The 22,161-nt window shown below is 38.6% G+C and overlaps 1 protein-coding gene across 1 annotated transcript in view; it reads right to left on the reverse strand.

The window, feature by feature from the left end:
* Window positions 1-22,161, reverse strand: part of LOC126482251 (vitellogenin receptor-like) — a 221,222-nt gene that overhangs the window by 106,949 nt on the left and 92,112 nt on the right. The window contains exons 11-14 of the mRNA XM_050106231.1: window positions 13,529-13,727; window positions 8,676-8,870; window positions 6,406-6,526; window positions 5,151-5,297 (exon numbers count right to left, since the gene is read on the reverse strand). Of these exons, the coding sequence (XP_049962188.1) occupies window positions 5,151-5,297; window positions 6,406-6,526; window positions 8,676-8,870; window positions 13,529-13,727 (662 nt within the window). The remainder of the gene's footprint in view (window positions 1-5,150; window positions 5,298-6,405; window positions 6,527-8,675; window positions 8,871-13,528; window positions 13,728-22,161) is intronic.

Below are 22,161 nucleotides of genomic sequence, written 5' to 3' on the forward strand. Positions count from 1 at the left end.
TCAAGTTGTGCCACAATTTCCTCTTCCCCCCAATTCTATTCAATACCTCCTCATTAGTTATGTGATCTACCCCATCTAATCTTCAGCATTCTTCTGTAGCACCACATTTCGAAAGCTTCTATTCTCTTCTTGTCCAAACTATTTATCGTCCATGTTTCACTTCCATACATGGCTACACTCAATACAAATACTTTCAGAAACGACTTCCTGACAAATCTATACTCGATGTTAACAAATTCCTTTTCTTCAGAAACACTTTCCTTGCCATTACCAGTCTACATTTTATATCCTCTCTACTTTGACCATCATCAGTTATTTTGCTCCCCAAATAGCAAAACTCCTTTACTACTTTAAGTATGTCATTGCCTAATCTAATTCCTTCAGCATCACCCGACTTAATTCAACTACATTCCATTATGCTCGTTTTGCTTTTGTTGATGTTCATCTTATACCCTCATTTCAAGACACTGTCCATTCCGTTCAACTGCTCTTCCAAGTCCTTTGCTGTCTCTGACAGCGATGTCATCGGCGAACATCAAAGTTTTTATTTCTTCTCCATGGATTTTAATACCTACTCCGAATTTTTCTTTCATTTCCTTTACTGCTTGCTCAATACACAGACTGAAAAACATCGGGGAGAAGTTACAACCATCTTCCCTTTCATGCCCCTCGGCTCTTAAAACTGTCATCTGGTTTCTGTACAAATTGTACATAGCCTTTCGCTCCCTGTATTTTAACCCTGCCACCTTTAGAATTTGAAATAGTATTCCACTCAACATTGTCAAAGGCTTTCTCTAAGTCTACAAATGCTAGGAATGTAAGTTTGCCTTTCCTTAATCTTTCTTCTAAGGTGAGTGTTCCAATATTTCTACGGAATCCAAACCGATCTTCCCCGAGGTCCGCTTCTACCAGTTTTTCCATTCATCTGTAAAGAATTCACGATAGTATTTTGCAGCTGTGACTTATTAAACTGACAGTTCGGCAATTTTCACATCTGTCAACAGCTGCTTTCTTTGCGATTGGAGTTACTATATTCTTCTTGAAGTCAGAGGGTATTTCACCTGTTTCATACTTCTTGCTCACCAGATGGTAGAGTTTTGTCAGGACTGGCTCTTCCAAGGCTGTCAGTAGTTCTAATGGAATGTTGTCTACTCCTGGGGCCTTGTTTCGACTCAGGTCTTTCAGTGCTCTGTCAAACTCTTCACGCAGTATCGTATCTCCAATTTCATCTTCAACATCCTCTCTCATTTCCATAATATTGTCCTCAAGTACATCGCCCTTGTATAGACCCTCTATATACTCCTTCCACCTTTCTGCTTTCGTTTCTTTGCTTAGAACTGGCTTTCCATCTGAGCTCTTGATATTCATACAAGTGGTTCTCTTTTCTCCAAAGGTCTCTTTAATTTTCCTGTAGGCAGTATCTATTTTAGCCCTCATGAGATAAGCCTCTACATCCTTACATTTGTCCTCTAGCCATCCCTGCTTAGACATTTTGCACTTCCTGTCAATCTCATTTTTGAGACGTTTGCATTACGTTTTGCCTGCTTCATTTACTGCATTTTTATATTTTCTCCTTTCATCAATATCTCTTCTGTTACCCAAGAATGTCTATTAGCCCTCGTCTTTTTACTTACTTGATCCTCTGCTGCCTTCACTATTTAATGCCTCAAAGCTACCCATTCTTCTTCTACTGTATTTCTTTCCCCCATTCTTGTCAATTGTTCCCTTATGCTCTCCCTGAAACACACTACAACCTCTGATTTAGTCAGTTTATCCAGGTCCCATCTCCTTAAATTCCCACCTTTTTGCAGTTTCTTCAATTTTAATCTACAGTTCACAAGCAACAGATTGTGGTCAGTCCACATCTGCCGCTGGAAATATCCTACAACTTAAAATCTGGTTCCTGAATCTCTGTCTTACCATTATATAATCTATCTGAAACCTTCTAGTATCTCCAGGGTTCTTCCATGTATACAACCTCATTTCATGATTCTTGAACCAAGTGTTAGCTATGATTAAGTTATGCTCTGTGCAAAATTCTACCAGGCAGCTTCCTCTTTCATTTCTTATCCCCAATCCATATTCACCTACTACGTTTCCTTCTCTTCCTTTTCCTACTACCGAATTCCAGCCACCCATGACTTAAATTTTCGTCTCCCTTCACTATCTGAATAATTTCTTTTATCTCATCATACATTTCTTTAATTTCTTCGTCATCTGCAGAGCTAGTTGACATATAAACTTGTACTACTGTAGTAGGCGTGGGCTTCGTGTATCTTTGGCACTCTAAGGCGTCCACTATGCTGTTTGTGGTAGCTTACCCGCACTTCTATTTTTTTTATTCATTACTGAACCTACTCCTGCATTACCCTTATCTGATTTTGTATTTATAACCCTGTATTCACCTGACCAAAAGTCTTGTTCCTGCTGGCACCGAGAACTCCGCTAATTCACACTATATCTAACTTTAACCTATCCATTTCCCTTTTTAAATTTTCTAACCTACCTGTCTGGTTAAGGGATCTGACATTCCACACTCCAATCCGTAGAACACCAGTTTTCTTTCTCCTGATAATGACGTCCTCTTGAGTAGGCCCTGCCCGCAGATCCGAATGGGGGACTATTTAACTCTAGAACATTTTACCCAAGAGGACACCATCATCATTTAATCATACAGTAAAGCTGCATGCCCTTCGGAAAAATTACGGCTGTAGTTTCCCCTTGCTTTCAGCCGCTCACAGTACCAACCAGCACAGCAAGGCCGTTTTGGTTATTGTTACAAGGCCAGATCAGTCAATCATCCAGACTGTTGCCCTTGCAACTACTGAAAAGGTTGCTGCCCCTCTTGAGGAACCACACATTTGTCTGGCCTCTCAACAGATACCCCTCCATTGTGGTTGCACCTATGGTACAGCCATCTGTATTGCTGAGGCACGCAAGCCTCTCCGCCAACTGCAAGGTCCATGGTTCATGGGGGGAGTTGTAGTCTATAAACCTACGATGTTTGTTCTTGGCACCGAGTTGTTAACATTCATTCAAGTCTGAATTAGAATACAGTGCTATTACATCTTAAGTTACTTCAGTGAAGAGCAACCCTTTAGGTTTAACTCATTACTAGCAGTATTAGACAACTTAACTATCTGCAGAAATTTTTGAGTTAGAAAGTGTTCGAACTATGTTTAATACGCTGCAGTTCTGAAGTGTGAGATGAACAGAATGGATAGTCTCTAGAAAAGAAGTTTTAAAATAGACATCAAACAAAAACTGGGATAACAGAGTATAATTGAATTATGTGATTCTGAAGGAATTTGTAAATGAAACGTTGAGAATAGTGGGTGAAATTTTTCTATTTGGGGACCAAAATGACATTCAGGTATAATGCAGGCTCTCAGTAATGAGATGTTAATTTCCGAAATGGTAGTACAAACAAATTCCCAGTGTTCAGGTCACAGATTTACTTCAAACTGAACAGATTTATTATGACAATGTTGAAGTAATAAGGCATACTATCAAGGAAATTTCAAGAAAATTGGAACAAGCTTTGTGTGTCAATGATGTACTGGTGCACTGCCACTCAGCACGAACTCTATAATCTGGATCACTGGACTCAGTCCCACCTACTTTTTTTTTATTTATGTTTCTTCAACACTGCTAATTTCATATATATTAAATTTAAAAAGGTAATATGCTTAAGACATGAACTTGCACGAAATTTTCTTCACTTTTCAATGTTTTTCCACCTGTTTATTAATTTTTATTACTACAACTAATTGTGATTTTTCTACAGGCAAGTTAAAAATTATAAAGTGCCTTCAGAGTTGTTCACATTTAATTGACAAATGAGAAATTTCTTCTTTTGATGATTGCATTTAATTGTGCATTGCTAGTTTTTTGACACTATATTTTTGAAAATATTGCATATGGAAGGTTTTCTATCATTTGTCGGGAGAGAAATTTTTCACAATTTCAACAAGCTTTTTTTTCCTTATGAACTTTAAAGATTCCCTGTGCATGTTGGAAAATTGCATTCCTTACGTAGTAGCTGCTGTTATTTTTCCATGTCCATAATAAAACAATATGAGCAGCACATCTGACAATCATACATTACCATCATACTCAGGAATATTTTAAGACTGTATTATTGTATACAGTTATTTACACATTTATTTATTGATGCAACTGGTTTCTGAAGCCGGTCCATCCTCAAAATCTATGCCTGCAGATTGTGTTCAGGTGCACCCTGATTACAGGTTTAAGATTTCAGAAATCTCAACACGCATACATTTTCAGGAACACTGGTTGTTTCCTTGTTGATAGTTAATACTTGCTGTTACAGAAATTAGCGAATGATCAAACAACATTGAAAATTCAGTTTTATGTTCATGCAAATACGCGTGTCATCGCATTATCTTTTGAAAGACTTATGGATGAAATAATATGACTAGCATTGAAAAAATAATCACTATCAGCACGAATTGATACAACAATCAACTGATTGCAGAGCTTTAATGCTAATGGTCACCATACATTGGTACTTCACCAACACATAAAACTTCTCTTGCAATTTTTTTAAAATTTCCTACATAGTATGCCTTAATACTTTCACATTATGTTGTCCTAATTGACTAATAAAACAGCAAAAATCGAAAAAAAATCTGTAATCTTGATGTCATGACCTCCCCTTGTAAGAACGGTACTTTCTGGACTTTCCTTCGTATTCATATTTACAGGATTTGACATGATTGAGGGGACACCAGTTTCCTAATCCAATGTGACACTACTCAAGAAATAATCTACTTTAAGTCGTGAGTGCTGATAAGTTCAAAAAAAATTATTTCAGTTAAATTTGTCAAGTATTTAAGTCCATTATACTGCTTTGGCATAGTGATACCCACACATTATCTTTAAGACCTACAAATATGAAGAGAAGGTTAGAAGGGAGCCCATTAGGTCCCCTTGTAAGATTAGATTATAAGACAGAGATGCATTGAATCAAAGGCAGGCTGCAGTAAGTTGATTCCAGGAAGACAGGCTGTAGTAGCCCTGCAAGGTGGGAGTCTTCTAGAGCAGACTCATGTCGAGAGTGGCATCAAGTGTCAACCGACATGTGGAGACACCAGCCAGGCCTGCCACACCAAGAGATTACTTGCCATCCACGGAGCTGTAGACGACTGCACTGACATGGTGGATGCTCTTGGCCGGCACAACTGACTGAGTGTGCCGGCCCAGCAGCCGATGCTCCACCTTGATTATGCGGTTCCCAGCCACTGCCACCACTACTTCCTTCTTCAGAACAACTGAAACAGTTAACAGCTGTTTTAAGCACTTGGTAATATACAGTGGCTTGTTCATACTGTAGCAATCATATCTATAAATGAAGGCAATGTCCTGACTGCCCAGACCAACCACTAAGGACAAACTTTAAATTTGCAGAGGGCATTTATCTTTTACTGTAGGTGTCTAAGAAGGAATGTTTTGAAATTCCACTCCTAAGGTGGTGGAGTAAGCATGAAAGGTTTTTGAAAATTTGTCACTACTGAGGCAGTTTTCAAGATGACCTCCAAAAATTTTTATTTAGTTCCTCAGGCAGAAATTAGAAACGTGTGTTTCAGCACATTTCAAAATTTAATACTTACAAGAGTGAAATAGGGAATGAAAGTGTTTGAATAACTAAAAACTACAAACATTTCTAAATCTACATCTATGGAAACTGGTGTCTGATTTCTGTTGCAAACAAGTAGGTGTCACTGTTTTTCGGAAATTTAACCCCTTACGGAGTTAAATAGGGTATGAAAATTTTAGAAAATATTTAACAATATGAAAAGGATAGTTGCTACTCACCACATAGCAGAGATGTTTAGTCACAGGTACAACAAAAAGACTTTTGTTGTGCCTACCTGCAACTCAAAATCTCCACTATACAGCAAGTACCAACTATCTCTTTCATAATGTTGTATTCCATCCTGCATTTTCTGTTAGAAAGCAGTCATATTGAAAAATATGTGAAGTTAAATCTATGAAAATTGTTATTTCACTTCTCAAATATAAGGGAATGTGTGTTGGGGATGAAAGTTTCTATGGAAATATCTCTACGAAAACGCAAAATGCGTGATTAACAGAAACTTTTGACTACAGCTACCAGAATCTTTAGTTCAGATATACACTAAGAAAATACTATGCTTCTATGGCCTTACCAGTGTGGAAAGCTTAGAAGGTGTTGCAATTTGTAAACAAAAATACAATTAAGAAAAAAAATTCTGTTCAGATCATACAGTCTGTACAAGTGAAGCACCACACACTAAGCTAGTTTAAATGCAAGCTTAAAGCTGTCAGTGGCATCACTGCAATTTAAAGTTGCAGATATAACTACAATACAAGTCACCTTTTAACTTTTTTGTACCTCACCTCTGCATGAATGCTGATCAAAACCAAGTTCCTTTTCCACAGGGCAGGCACATGTGTAAGAGTTGTTAGGGGCCAGCATACAAATATCACTGCAGCTGGCATCTTTGCAGGGATTCTCCATCTGGAAACAAGTTACCAGTTACAGGTCAGGCTTCACAAAATGTTCAGCCAGTCTTCTATGTTACATTTGCTACATTGCAGTAATCACCTAATGTGATTAGGTGATATTTTCAGTAAGGTCAAGGTTTCAGAAAGTTGTTCACACAATGAGGTGCATGCCGCAGGTGCTTGTCAAAGGAGGAGACCATCCCTTTCTTCATATACCTTTTATAATTTTAATTTCTTGGTCCAATACTTTTTATAGCTTGCAGATGCATTCCACTTTTTGCATTAAAAAAATCTGTCGATTGATTTTTTACTTTTTATGGGGCTATTTTTTTTTTTTTTTTTAAAATAAGGCCTACTTGTGAAAGTAAGAATGTCAAGCAATCACTGTAGTGAGAATGCATGTCTACTCCTAGCAAACTATTAACACATTTAGACACCATTTTCAGCTGAATCATTTGTGTACCAAGTTTTCAAACTTTGTAACATCTATGAAAATTGATTCACTTAACAGTGGAATACAATCTTTAATATAGTTGGGTGCTTGGCAGCTGTGGATATTTGCCCTGGCTAACCACATCTGATTCCTCAAAATTTGGTTTGTGATGGGAAAAAAACTTCCAATAGGTCCAACAACTCAAAGTGTTGAAGTTGTCAACAGAATTTTCACAGGTTTTAAGGTCAGTTTTGTACATCATTTCAGAGTAACAGAATTTCAGAAAATTCAGTTACTATTGTGTTTCAAGAACAACCAGAGCGGGCTGTACTTTGTTGCATTTAATTTCATACAAAAATTTTTTTTGGACATCACTGTTACATGAGGTCAGTGTCACAATTAATGCAAACAAGCAATGAAGTGGTGGCACACATTGTTGCCAACCAAAGAAAGCCATGCAATTTCAGCAGAAAGACCAAGGCAACTGTCTTTGGACATGAAACAGTCACTGAATTTTGTGCCCAGACAAAAATTGTGTGATGCATATTTTGTGACACTGTGTGTGTGTGTGTGTGTGTGTGTGGGGGGGGGGGGGGGGGGGGGGCCTCCAGGAGGGGCGTAAATCAGCAATATATAAAGTACTCAATACCTGGCAAGCTTAACCCTGAACTCGGTAATCTGCTGCATTTATCAGTAAATTCGGGAAATAATAATAATAATAATAATAATAATAATAATAAAATAAAATACATTAGTTTTAGAGATGTTGCAGGTAACATTCATAATGAAGAACCACAATAGTTGCAACCAAGATTTACACTGTAAAGGCACAATAGGTTTAATTTCAGTTACGGCCTAACTCTGCAGACAACTGATGAAACAGCTTTGTCCTAGGCGATTTGCTTTGTATATTCACAAACTTTAGTTTTTGGTTTGTTATTCTTTGGTGTTTACTATCTGACTTACATACTCTGATATGACTGTAAAATATGGAAGCTCTGGGCTTCTGCCTTGAAGTGTGACATTCTGGGATCAGATGTCCCACTTCCCTGTCTTCCTTTGGCCGACAAAAGATGTTTACGAGTTAAGGTAGGTTGTAAGAAGTAACCTACTTCTGAGACATATTTTATGGTCTGTGGAAATTAGAGCTTTACTGATCCGATGCTACCAGGGAGGTGAGCTGTAAACAGGCACTTCTACTTGCTGGTTTGAGTCCTTTGGTGCTGTGGGTGAGGGAAGGGAGAGAATGATCTCCATGTTAAAGAAATGCTCACCACAGAACAAATGTTTATATTTGTGCAAATTGCCTTTAAGGAGTGACAGACACACTTGTCTGACTGGAATATATGCAGATGTATGTTGTCTAGACTTTAATATTATAGACAATACATTGAGTTCAAAGTATCTGCATGTTATTCCAGAAACAATCTCTTTCATTGGTTTTCAACACAAAAGGGTAAGTCTCCTGAGAACAGCCAATCCACAGTTAAAAAGGCACTGGTTAGCAAGAGCCTTCTGGGGGAGAGAGAGAGAGAGAGAGAGAGAGAGAGAGAGAGAGAGAGAGAGAGAGAGAGAGAGAGAGAGAGAGAGAGAGAGAGACCCCAGATAAATATGTTTCAAGCACTCTGAGGAATTAAACTACAAAATGTCTACAGAATGACTAATTTTTCACACATCACCAAAATAAGGTAAATAGGAAGAAATATTTCAGTTTATGCCAATTACTTACCAATGGATGGAGGGCAGGGTGGTAGACCTTTATTCCATAAATGTGGCTTTTGAGTGAGCGTAAGATGACTCTGTAGTTCTTCCCCGTAAACTTGTGACATGAGGCAATCTGCCGGTCTTCCCAGTCCGACCAATATAGGGTGTTCTCAAAGACTGCAATCGAGAATGGGTGCTTCACAGCAGTTTCCAGAATTACCTGCAAGGCAAAATCGTCTCTTAAACTGAGCAGTATGCAGTTCTCTTAGACCAAACCTGTAACAATACTCCTCCATGCTTTGTATCATGATGGAAACAAGAGACATTAAAGGAGTTGGTAATTGTAACTAACTTATGTCTTAACAGAAATTTTCCCCCCACACTGGGAACATATGGTCCCTCATGTAATACAGTCACTCATTTCCGAGTCCAACTCAGGAATATGCAACTCGTAACACCAGCAGATCTCCACCTAATTAAATATCCATTTCAGTTTCACATTCCTGTGTATAATCAGCTATGTGCACAGAATGTGGCCACAATACACAAGAGGCCTATAAGAGTTATCACCTCTACATTTTTACAACCAACTGCACCATCTGAACATACCTAACAATCACATTAAGAGATGTTAGCAATATCTTACTATAATGTTATCTGATACCAGTTGCAGCATAGTGGCAACAAGAATTTAATTTTCAATATTTAAGGCGTATTTCATTGGTTGAACTGTAAAACTTAAAATGCCATTCTAAACTGTTCATTAAGAGGTACAATCTTATGTTTAAGTAACAAAGATTTATTACAGTTAGAAACTGCCGTGAGACCATTTACCTGCCACTGCATGAATACCTGGACTTCTTTCATCCATTATTTGAGGAATTTAACAGTTTCCAACAAAACTTACACACAATTTCGAGGCTTCTCATTGACACCTATTTTGGAGTCCGTAGTAGAACAATACAAGCTATGTTTCCTGCAAGAAAGCATATATCTTTCACACTAAATACGGTGCTTATTACTACTTACACAAAACAAAGGCTAGTAACTGTCAGGAATGCCAAAAGTTTCGAAATAATTCTACCCAATACCTATGATAAATATTGAGGGATGCTGGTTTAGAATTTGAGACTAATTTAAATACAGGAAGGGTGTAAAGGAGAGAGGTACCTCTGACCCCCTGATGTCAGCTGGAAGGCTGTGTTTAGGGTGTAGTGATCTTATGTGAATGAACATTAGCATTAGTTTTGTAATTAGACTTTAGTAATTACATACCTATATGTTTGTTAGTTATGTTTTATAATTTGATCTAGCTGACATTTATTATCCTTGTAAAATTGTATTTGAATGAATACAATGTTTTCAAGTATGGCTGGAAGGGCAATTCATGTTTCTTTATGAATTTTAGTGTTTTTATGAAAAATTTTTGCAATAGAAACCTCTTTAATGACAACCTTTCAGTCTACTTGTCTGAAAAACCCATTAATCATAGAATGCAGGCTGTGACAGCATACTTTGTGAATTCTGTGCTTCGAGACATATTTCCAATGATGGTGACTTCAGAGGTTTCAATGTCTAAGCCATTACAAACAAGCTCAGCAAGTGTAACACATCGATTTAAAACTCCACGTTCTTGTTTTTATTATTTTGACAGAAAATTAAAATCCTGGGTATACTAAGGCAACTTAATAACAGACCTTCAAAAAAGCAAAACCCTGTTTACATTTGTTTCAGCATTTACAACTGTTCAGCTGCTAGAGGGCATCTGCTATTACATTTGTAGCCTGGCTGTCTTTCAGTCTTTTCCTGTGCTTTCACACTCTCCTGTATTGTTTAAGCAACACTTTCAAAAAAGGATTGCTATAGTGATCCTCAGTGACACTAAATTTACCAGCCCAGGAAGTGAAGAATGTAATGTCACTTCATTCAATACTGGAAGTGATGACTTCGTCAGTTGAGTGACAAGTGCTCACCAGTTACGGCAAAGCAAGCTGGGATCTCTCTACTTCCTCTCTCGTTTTTTGCCATATGCCTCCTTAAATTCATTTTATTTTCATTTTGCCCAATTACGTATAATCTGAATTTCCATAAAAGAAAGAGGTTGGCCCTCAGTTGTAAGAAATATAGCACCAGATCCAGTTTTGTGCTTAGTTTTGTGCATCTAATCAATATCCCAATTTATTTTGACTATTCCTAGTTACTATCTTTTGTTATAGGGTGAAATCAGTAATTGTTTCGTAACAAATTCTATTGTTGACTTATGTTATGACAGATGGCCACTTGTTACGACTTCTGCACCTATTGTTACGGCCGTTTGCTACTTGTTAGTAGCAGACACAGTGGCTGCGCCAAAGACTGAGACGGCGTGGAGTTTTACAATTATTTATTTAACTTTCTTTACAATTTCTCCCTCATCGTCACTGCCCAGCCCTGCAGATCCCTCCGCCTGGCTGCTGCTGTGTAGATTCTCCGACAATGCGCCCAACGCGCGCCGCCGATCGCACTCTGAGCCTCCGGCCACCAGTGCTCCGCTGAAGCCAGGATGCCCTGTGGATGAGATGAACTCGCCGCCGCTCGCCCACGGAGCCGTGAGGTCAGCTGCCGATGCCTGCTGCACCGGTGGCTGGGAAGCCGTCAGTCGCGATGTCCGCGAGGTCCCAATATGGGCACACCATGCACCGTGGGGCCAGGTTGCCATGGAGTTCGGGCATCAGTCCCTGGCGGTGCCTGTGACCAAGACCGCGTTGCGGCCGGTCCTGATGGAAGTTCTTGCTGTTGTTAGTCAGCCAAGGTGCTGATCAAACGAGGACCGACCCCCAGAGCTGAAATTGACATCTAGCGGCAAATGGATGACTCCTGCGAGCTGGAACAGACTTCCAGAATAGTCACCTATGAAGATTGAACATTCGGACATTGACCACGTCCGTCCTCAGATCCGAACTGCTTCCTAATGGCTTCTGTCAGTTGCTGCCTGCCCTCCACTATTTATATCCGGCAGGAGGACTTTTTTTACCCTCAGTGGTAGCTTTTTGTTATTACTCCCGCAGTATATTGCAGTGTAACTTAGCGTGCTGACCTCACTTCCCCTTACACAGCACTCTCCAGACTTTGCTCGGCGCTCGGTCTGTCTGTGTGTGTGTGTGTGTGTGTGTGTGTGTGTGTGTGTGTTCTTGTGTCACCCGGTGGGTAGACTGCTTCTGTCAGCAAGGCTATCTGTGTCGCGCTTACTTCACAACGCCTCGGTCGCCAGCTGCCTTTGTTTTCCCATTCTTCACTGCGTGAAGCAACGCTTACTACATGTGGCCACAACACTTATAAACAAATATAAATTCTGTACTAATTATAAACATTTGGAAAAAGAACCACTAGGATTCTTAAAGTATTTACTTGGCTCCACCCGAAAACATGCTAGAAAAGTCGGCCCTTAATTACAGGCATGTCAAAAGCCGTGTGCGCACACAGCTTTTGAAAAGCACGCGTAAGTGTGCGCGTGTGTGCCTATAATTATTTAAACAAATAATTCAGCCTAACCCTTGTAGTAGTAGAAGCAACTGTTAAACAGAAGGAATTTTTCTATATATTCAGTTAATTGAATGAGTTATGTTTTAATTGTAATTTCTGCAAATTAAACATCGAACAATGTTTCAGTACCTATTATTGAGATGATTATTAAGGCCCGATTTTTGGTCCCGAGACAGTCAGGCCACTGTTGATTTTCAGAGGAGAACAACGATGCATCAACTTAACAGTGAAATAAGTGTGACACAAATAGGCCGTGTGTTAAAATAATGACATTGTCTGTTCAATAGTCTCACGTGTACCGTATTATTCTGCAAGAACTGTGATTAGGTTTTTACTGCTCATAGATGTTCAATGGTAAACTATTGTAGCAGTATGCTGACGTTTGCCTGCAAATTATTAATGACGCTTATCAAAAGTTAACCAACAGTGAACAGGCCATATAACTGGATAATACTGTGGAGTTGTGAACAGTGAGAGTAAAGAACTATAAAAAGCAACTGTGCAACTGTCGGCTACATCATTTACAGTAGTTAGTGTTGAATTTCCAGCCCCCATTTTTCAGCCAGTATAAAAATGCAGTACATCGACGACAATCAACAAAGAAATAAAGCAGGCAAACGTCACACAATGGCACAAGATAAATACTCCACACTGTGGTCCAGCCGCCAGCAAGATTTATTATCACTTCCGAGATACATGGTTAGACTTCATAGCTACAAACCAACTAAAAATAATTTCAGGTTTTAGGATATTTGTGTCAAAGTCCTGTACACTAGTATACTCCTGATTTAATTATTGGTGATATCCATAATTTTGATATGCATTTTGAACTTCAAAAGCTGTCTTTATGTGTCTATGTGCAATGCCGTTCATGATATGATGATTTTAATTAACAAATGTATTCTTTGGAATAATTTGAAAAAATTGTTAAGGGGTTATTTGTCTGCATCCATGCAACTGTGTTAGTTACATCAGGCCAATACTTAAGATCAGAGTCTCTCCAATGTATGTTGTGGATCTTTTAGGGGGAAAAACAGTTGCTGTTTTACTCAGCATTAAGGCACAGCACTTCTCTTAATTCAGTCTTCTACTTCCATTAAAGTAGTTTGTGCTTTTGAATGTGTGTGTGTGTGTGTGTGTGTGTGTGTGTGTGTGTGTGTGTGTGTGTGCGTGAGTGTGTGTACGTCCTATCTTAATAATGCTTGGATTAAACTACAGTAGCCGTGAAACGAATCCGTGCCTCCTGGCCCCAGTGCATGAGATATGTCTGCTTATCTGTTTTCTGATAAATCCTTTCCCCAAAATTACAAGACAGTTTTCCACTGAAATTTCTTTCAAATGTGTGTTCCTACATACCCTGCGATCACTGCCATCCAAGTTGACAGATTCTATTGACTTCAGTTTGGCATCCACCCAGTACAAGCGCTCGTTGCCAATGTCTATAGTTATTCCATTGGGCCAGTGCACACCGAGCACGAAGGCCCGTGGTGAGGATCCATCCATACCAGCTGTCGCAATCTTTGGATTCTTGCCCCAGTCAGACCAGAACATTGACCTGCACAAGAAACAACTATTACCTTACATTTAATGTCAGATTAACAATTTTGAAAATAAAACTGAAACAAAGGGGTGTGTAATTAGAAAACAGGAAATTAAAAGATTATCTTGTTCTGATACGGAAGCAATGGCTTACAGCATCAGACACATAGCAAGCTTCTAACAATCACTTTCTAGTGAAAACTAAGAAACTTGGCACAGTTCAAAACAGAAAGCATTACAGTATATGTGCCGGCCTCTGTGGCTGAGCGGGTCTACGTGCTTCAGTCTGGAACCGCGCGACCGCTACGGCCGCAGTTTCGAATCCTGCCTCGGGCACTGATGTGTGTGATGTTCTTAGGTTGGTTAGGTTTAAGTAGTTTTAAGTTTCCGGGGGACTGATGACCTCAGATATTAAGTCCCATAGTGCTCAGAGCCAACTGAACCATTTGAACTGTATATGCCACATACATCCAACCAATTCAGGATCACTCTAGTCTCTTCCACTGAGATTATTATGATCAGCTTTCCTAAAATCAAAAATTCCCACAAGATGAGTAAACTACAAGCTAAATACGAAAGTGTGGTGTGCTGTTACAGTTACACACAGCTAATTCATCACTATCACAGGGTGCCTCTCCAGACTTAAGTACGTCATTGTTCGAACACCTCAACTGATCAATGAACTTCGAATATTTTGGGAAGAAAATTTTAATGTTTTGAATGAGCAAGCACATCTGCAATTAGATTCTGAGCCAGCCACAGTCTGTACTCCAGAAGGAACTCACCAGACAGCATTTTTGACTATGAATTACAGTATTTCATTTATCAGGATTCGTGTGGTATGTCCATGGCATTTGCCTAAATCACAATCTTTTTAAGAAGCTTTAACCTTATGGCTTTGAAGGTATAGGGAGTACATGGTTCACTTAACATTTAACTGATCAGAAGCAAAATGGATATGTAGTGTGGCAAAATGGATATGTACTGTGGAAGTCTGAACTGTGTAAAAATAGTTGCAGCAAACAAGTGGTGTGGTACAGTGGAGTGCATTGTCACCCCTGTTTTTCACTGTGATGTTCCATGATTATGGTCACAGCAGGAGAAGAAACTTGAGAAAACAAAAGATTAAAGCAATGGTGTTTGCAGATTACTACAATCTGGGGAAACTGAGGACATTCAGGAACAGCTGCATGCTTAGGAAGAAACCGTAAGAGATGAAATTTAGACATATGAGATCATGGTTACAACTAGAAATATAGACCAATTAGCAGAATAAGGTTTGGAGGAGCAATTGAAGGTGGGAAGTGAGCAGTACTTGGGAAGTATGACAGAGGAGAAGTGGCAAACACACAAGCATACTTGCCAAGTGTTAGGAACCTGATTTGGAATGAGGATGTCCCACAAATGGAAAGATGTCAGAAATAGAAGTTACTACATCCCAATTTTGACCTATGTACCTGAAACTTGGGTAATGAGAGAGATGTGAGCAGATTACAGGCCTTTGAAGTTTCCCAGAAGTACAAGAGGAGTAACAAAGAGTGGACGAGGAATGGAACAGTAAGGAAAATAGTGAAAGAGGGACCCTTCAAGAGCAGGACAGAATATCAAGACTAAGATGGTATGGGCACTAAGAATGGGAAGCAAGAGGGTGCCCAGGAAGATGTACAAAATGGAGATGCGAAAGAAACAGCCATGAGGAAGACTAAAGGATAGAGGGGTGAAAAATATGAAGGTTGAAAATAAAAGGCAAGTACTAGACTATATTGAACACACAAGCTGTGGGGAAAAAAAAAGAGTATGGCAAGGCTTATGTTTCAGACAGAACCAGACTGGGGCTGGAAATTGTTCAAGATAAGCAAAATGCTTACACAGCTCTGATGGATCTTCTAATGAGGCCAGATTACTACTGACATTCAACATGACCCACTCTTGTTCTTCATACATAAATGACCTATCCTATACCAAAAAAGATAAACTAGGCTCACTTATGGTGCTTATGTGATCAGCAAAGAGCACAGAGCTGCAACAGAAGATAAGCAATTAGTTGAAGTCTTCATCCTCTGTAAATGGAGTTTTCCTTAAGAAAAAGCTGTGCAAGGCAAGAATAGCAATTCAACACAAGATGGAAAGAAAACATTTGAGGCTACTATCTCTGAATGTGCATGTTCCAGAATTAACTGGAAATCACAACCAGATCTTTCCAAATGCTTAATTCCACATCTGCTCTAGGTTTAAGTGCGAATTCTGGTAATTAAAACATCAGAAAATTAATTTACTTTGTGTAATACCATTTTATGTACAATGGACTACTCTTCTGGGACAATTCAAGAGACAATGGACACACTACACCGAAGAATAATGTTCTCTGTGTATCTTTACTTCATGACAACTGTCAAAATGAATGATGCTATTATGCCTTATTTTTTACTCAAGTCTGCCGTAAAGAATCTTCCATTGTGAATTAAATGTGCTGGCAGATAAATTTTGAAAATTCATATCATTTATTCTTTAAATTTCTTACTCCACTGATGACCTGAATAGAAGGTATGTTATTTGTAGGTCAACATTAAAACAAATCCTGTGAACAGCCATAATGTAACCACATTTCCATAGAGGAAATTTATCTTGTGATTGTACTGATTTTCCACATCAACAGCCAGCATTGCAAATATAGGCCAAGGAACATGTGAAAAGAATGAAACCACATAAATGTTTTAATTGTTACACCAATTTACATGTGCTATTACTGACTAGATGCAGACTGGCTAAATTAGGAGCCATTTCGTATTCCTATTACACATGTGAGCAAAGAAAGCTTAGTTGGTAAATTTGGTCAAAGACTATTTATGTTAACCCTAGGACACCAAAGGTGGTGGGGGGGGGGGGGGGGGTGGTTCATTGAACCCACAATTTTTTTATGTCCCCTGCTTTTGCCCAAGTAACTTTCATACTACATATTCCATTTGAGTTGTTATTGTTGGCTATTTTATGAAATGTTAGTGTCAGTATATTTTATAGAAAATTCCTGCTTTGAAAGAAAAAATAAACTTATTATGGGTCCAACAGACACACCCCCCCCCCACCCCCTCCCCATTAGGCTTCCATGCTATAGAAAATTTCCCTTAGTAGGATTTTGTATTTCTCATCTCTACAACAATGCAAGTTAGTTTCTTGTTCATTGGTATTCTTGATATTCACAACAATCCGTTTCCTTTCAGAGGAAGTGATTGTTGATGTCAGTCAGCTGTTATTTATCTTGTAAACTTGCAGTGAGTTAGTGCAGTTCCCAACACTTAGGCCTCCAGTAACTTTGGTGTCCTACACAGCAAAAATGAAACCAAGTAAAAACTTACTGATGTCAACAATGCACCAAGATAAAGGCACTGTTGGGGCAGAGAAGAATAAAACCGAGATAAATGCATATTATAATTCCACTAAAGGTGGAATTGATACCATCTATCAAATGGCGCGTATGTACACCTGCAAGAGGGGAACAAAGAGATGGCCTCTATCTGTATTTTGCTCCTTCATCGACATTTGTGCTATCAATGCAACCACCATATTCATCCAGGAACATCCAAGATGGAATGAAAAGAAACACAACAAACGGAAACTTTATCTTCTGCAAGCTGAGATGGAACTAGTGAAATTGAAGGTAGAAGAAAGAAGTGCCAATGTAAGAGGGTTATCTATCCAAATTGTTCAATCAATGTTGACTATTCTACAAAAGAAAATCACAGAAGTGACAACAGAGGCACGTCAGCCTCCTGCAGGGAAAGGTCGGTGCCATATTTGTGTAAGAATAGCTAAAATGAAGAAGCAGAAGTACAACAATCTAAGTAAACCAAAACAGTATTGTGGACAGTGTCACAAACGTGTGTAACACATTCAGAAAAAATTGTGAACTGTGTCTCTTGCCTTGAAGTTGAGGACTCAGAGTAGTCTATTGTATATGAACACATCTGTATTTTGTATTGTAATATGTCCATTTTTTATTCACTCAATCCAATATTTATAACAATTAACAACATTTATAAATCGATGCTTTAGTTAAAATACATAAACCATTTTGAAAGTTCTCATTTTTCGTCAGTCAACTTATTTAATACCTGTGGGCTCGCCGAACCCCCCCCCCCCCCCTTTATGCAACCAAGTTGGAAAAAAAGGCTTGGGCATCCTAGGGAATTCCATAAACTCTGGAAAGATGCGTAAGTCTGAACTACAAAAATTGGGACTAATATTTGGTTCAATGCTGCTTTACTGTATAAATTTTGAAAGAACTGAACATTGTTCATAGTTCACACAATTTTGGCAGGTGTTGCAAATGTTTTATGCATCACCAGTATTTGAAATTTACAACAGGAGCCAAATACACACAGATACATATCGCATCTATCTGTTCAATGAATGGTAAGTATGTACCTCTGGAAAACTGTTCTTACGTGAGGGCACAATTTTTGTTGAACAAAATTTGGAATTTTTCCCCAGGAGCACTAAGTTTTCTGTATCCTTATTTACAAAAAGGGGGAAATGTGTCAGTAATTTTATATTTAAGGTTACACTTTAAATTCTACACAGGTGTCATTTCTATATATAGGACATTCTCTACTAGTGCAAAATTTTTTATTGCAGATGTACTTTGGTGATACACAGTTCAAGTTGATTAGGAGGCATCTATGTGTCACAAGAAGCATAGCAAAGCAAAAACTATCTCTTAATAGCCAACAATACGTGTGGCCAATGCAGATGAGAAACATCAAAAACTTTCGCAATTATGGCATCTTTAATGCTCTTATGTGTTTTTCCCACCACCATCTAGGATTTCCTTTTTAGAGTAATTCTTTCAGCCAGTAAAGAATTCGAAAGTGGAGGAAGGTGTCATGTGATGTCTAACTTAAAAAACAACCCTGTTGGAGGAACATCCACAACTAAGCATTATACCAGAGATTGAAAATACCACTTCAGTCATGAAGTTCTCTTATTATCACACGACTGGTTTCAGGCTCTCATACGCCCATCTTCAGGTGTCTTAACTTGGTGCTGTGACCTCCAAGTGCTGCAGTAGACATGTACAAGGTGTGGTGTGCTACCTACAAGCACAAAGCATTGAGTCTGTGCTCTGGGCTCGTAGGTAGCACACCACACCTTTTACACATCTACCGTGGTGCTCGGGGTCAGAGCACCAAGTTACGACATCTGGAAATGGGCATATGAGAGCCCAAAACGAGTTGTGTGATGATAAAAGTATCTTACAACTGAAGCGATATTTTCAACCTCTGGTCTTAAACTAAATATCTTGTAGGTATGATTCCAAATAGGCACTATAACTATTCCATCTTCATATATAGCTGCTATTCTTGTACAGAAGAAATAATAATGGGGTTTTTGCATCAAGCAAATACTCGAGCATTAAAGTTTAATTGGTTTTCTTTAGCCAAGTTTAAAAAGTCAATTGTAATTGAACTTCAAATTTTTTTACACTCTACTGATTGCATACCAGTTTCTAAAGTTCCGCTGCATTTTCCATTCCTAAGAACAAAATAAATTTTTAGCATCTGCAGAGAAACCAGCACAATTTGTCACTTGATTCAGCTTTATCGTTTGATGTTTCAACACTTCAGTGTTACTACACATTCAATATTTCTCTTGCATTTCTGGAAGTACTCTATGAAAAATACTTGTTTAAGTGATATTGACAACATGTTGCCCACAACTTTAATTTGTTGTGTAATAGGAAAGTTGTTAAGGATTACTTTGTGGCAACTGATGCTATAACTCTTCAAATTCTACTGTTATCTTACAACTTACTGTAAACAGACTGCACACACGAAGGGAAGGTGAAAGGGAGCAATTTTATTTAAATTCCATGAGATGACAAATATTCAAAGACAGTGGTGAATACATTCTTGGAAAGAGGCTTTAATACAAAGGAAAATAAAACCAAGTAGTTGAATGAAGTCTAGTGAGATGAACAGTAGAAACAGTGGTGCTGGAGAGTGACAATTTACTTGTTATCTAATGTTACATTTTTCTCGTGTTTGTGATGTTCATTATTGATCCAAATGGACACTGTTCAAGTATCAGAAACATGCACATTAAAGGTTTACCTTTAGACACTTCAGATAAGCTGATAAACGTATGTCTACACTAAGGGTTGCCCCAAGTTCCCCTAAGTGAAATTCCCCGATTTTTCCCTGATTTCTAGACAAGTCTCACCATTTTTCACTCACAAATTTTGAGATCTCAAGAGCAATTAAAGATAAGTTGACAAAAAATGTAAGGACTTCTGTTATTTCTAAACGTGTGAGCGAAAATCTCAAGTACTAACATCAACATCTTTTGTAATGAACTGTTTAGATGGAGAAAGAAAACCAAATGGTATACGTGTTTCATTAAGACCACTGATATTTTATTTCAATAAAGTGAAACACATTTGTTAACAAAATTACGCATTTTGTCGGAGTCGCAAGACAGATTTGGAATACCTTTACTGCTTTCAGTAATACCCCCACAAGAAAGTAGGCCTCTTGAAAGAAATGTATAAGGTGGGAAAGAGTTGTATAAACTAATACTATAGATGACCACCAATAAAATGTTGGTTCTACTATGTTTGTAATTGTTGGTTACTACCCAATGAGTTATGTTTATTATTCTACTGGTAATGTGTAATTTTTTTCTTTCAAGAAATACGTGAGTACATAGTGTACAAACTGACAGAGACAGCCACAGTTTTCTTCTTATAGTCCATACTTTCGAATATATAAACTACTTTCGAAGTGCCAAAATGTACTCAAATAAACAAAATTTCTACAAAATGCCACACTGTACTATACACTTGCAGTAAGACAGTCAATTCCTGAAATCTATCACTTGTGGCCTCTGGCCTGCCAAGGAGCACCACAGTCCAGGGTCTATGGATAAACCATGAAAGTATGCCACGTTATGCCCCACGCAAACTGACCCAGCCTGCGGGCAGAGACTAAATCTGACTATGGGCTGCAGATCAGCAGGCTAAATCCGTTAGAGATACCAACAGAAATGACCTGGAATTCTGGCCCACTCGTGTGGCCAGCTATTCATGTGTTACAGACACCATGTTGACAAAATGAGATCATAGTGATCACCCATGCAACAGATGACTTATGCAAATACTCTGAGAATCAATACCAATGAGGATAGGTAGCAATTCACCGTAAACGTGATCGCTGAGCCACAGACAGGCACATAGAAAAGACAATCTCATTCTCTCAACTAAGTTTTTGGCCATAGCCTTTGCCAGATAATGACTGTGCACACATATTCACACAATCACTCAGACAGCTCATGCACACAGGACTGTTGTCTCTGGCTGCAGCATCAACAAGCTCTGAGAAGGCTAGCAGCATGTAGTGGTGGCAGTACTGACTGCAAGCTGAGGGGAGAGGGTGGGGTGGGAATGGGAGAAGCAGCAAGAATGAGAATAGGGAAGTGGCACATGTATTCAGCTGCACACAGCCAGTGGCAAAGCATGACATCTCAGTAAACAATTTCACACTACTGAGACAAAAACGCAATTTTTCAAGTGTTTCTCAAATTCCCCCTGATATGTTTGAAATTCCCTGCTATTCCCAGAACCTGTGGCAACCCTGATACTATTCTCTCCTTTTCATGTCTAAAAAAGATGCGAATCTAAGTGTGCATCTTAATGGCATTATGAGGGACCAGGCAGTAGTTTTTCTGGACACCAAGTGTCAAGGAGTAACAGGTGAAAGCTGCGATGTTTAAAAAATCCTAGTGAATCACAACAAAATTTATTATTAATCTCTGGATAGTGGTATCCAAAATTTGATTCGAGGGACAGAGGACAAAGATCATTTTGTAAAATTGCTACCCCTGTTACAATTAGTCATCTGTGAATTAACTAGAAGTTATGACTATATACCTGTTTCAACTGATGTGCCACGAATTTCCAAATAAAGATTTTCATCAAAAATTATTGTAGTCAATGTGATCAAAACCTGGTCTGCTGGAGTTTTTTTTATTTTATTAAAATATCGGCACAAACTAAACTGGCAGAGTACAGTCTCTCAAGAGAGAAGCTGAGATTTCATACACTCATGATCTACAAATGTTCAAATGTTCACACAAAATGCAGTTAAATTTATTTGGAAGTGCTACGCACATTAGGTGCTTTATTTGTGACCAATCACTGCACTGTTATTTTGAGGCAATTTCAAGCAATCACAACATCTGGGCACATTAGTTGCAATGGGAACTACTACCAATAGATAAATCTCTCTATCACTACACCACTTGATGCATGGCCTTGGGATGCTATTCTTTTAGTTCATTATTCTACGCATTGTAAGGATTATGAAATAAGTGCTATACAATATGGCTCAAGGTTACACAAAGAGAGCTGATAACTACTACAGATGACTAATACAGATTAATATGACAAATTGACTAAA

Source organism: Schistocerca serialis, chromosome 5 (genome assembly GCF_023864345.2).
Source record: "Schistocerca serialis cubense isolate TAMUIC-IGC-003099 chromosome 5, iqSchSeri2.2, whole genome shotgun sequence".
Taxonomy (NCBI): domain Eukaryota; kingdom Metazoa; phylum Arthropoda; class Insecta; order Orthoptera; family Acrididae; genus Schistocerca; species Schistocerca serialis.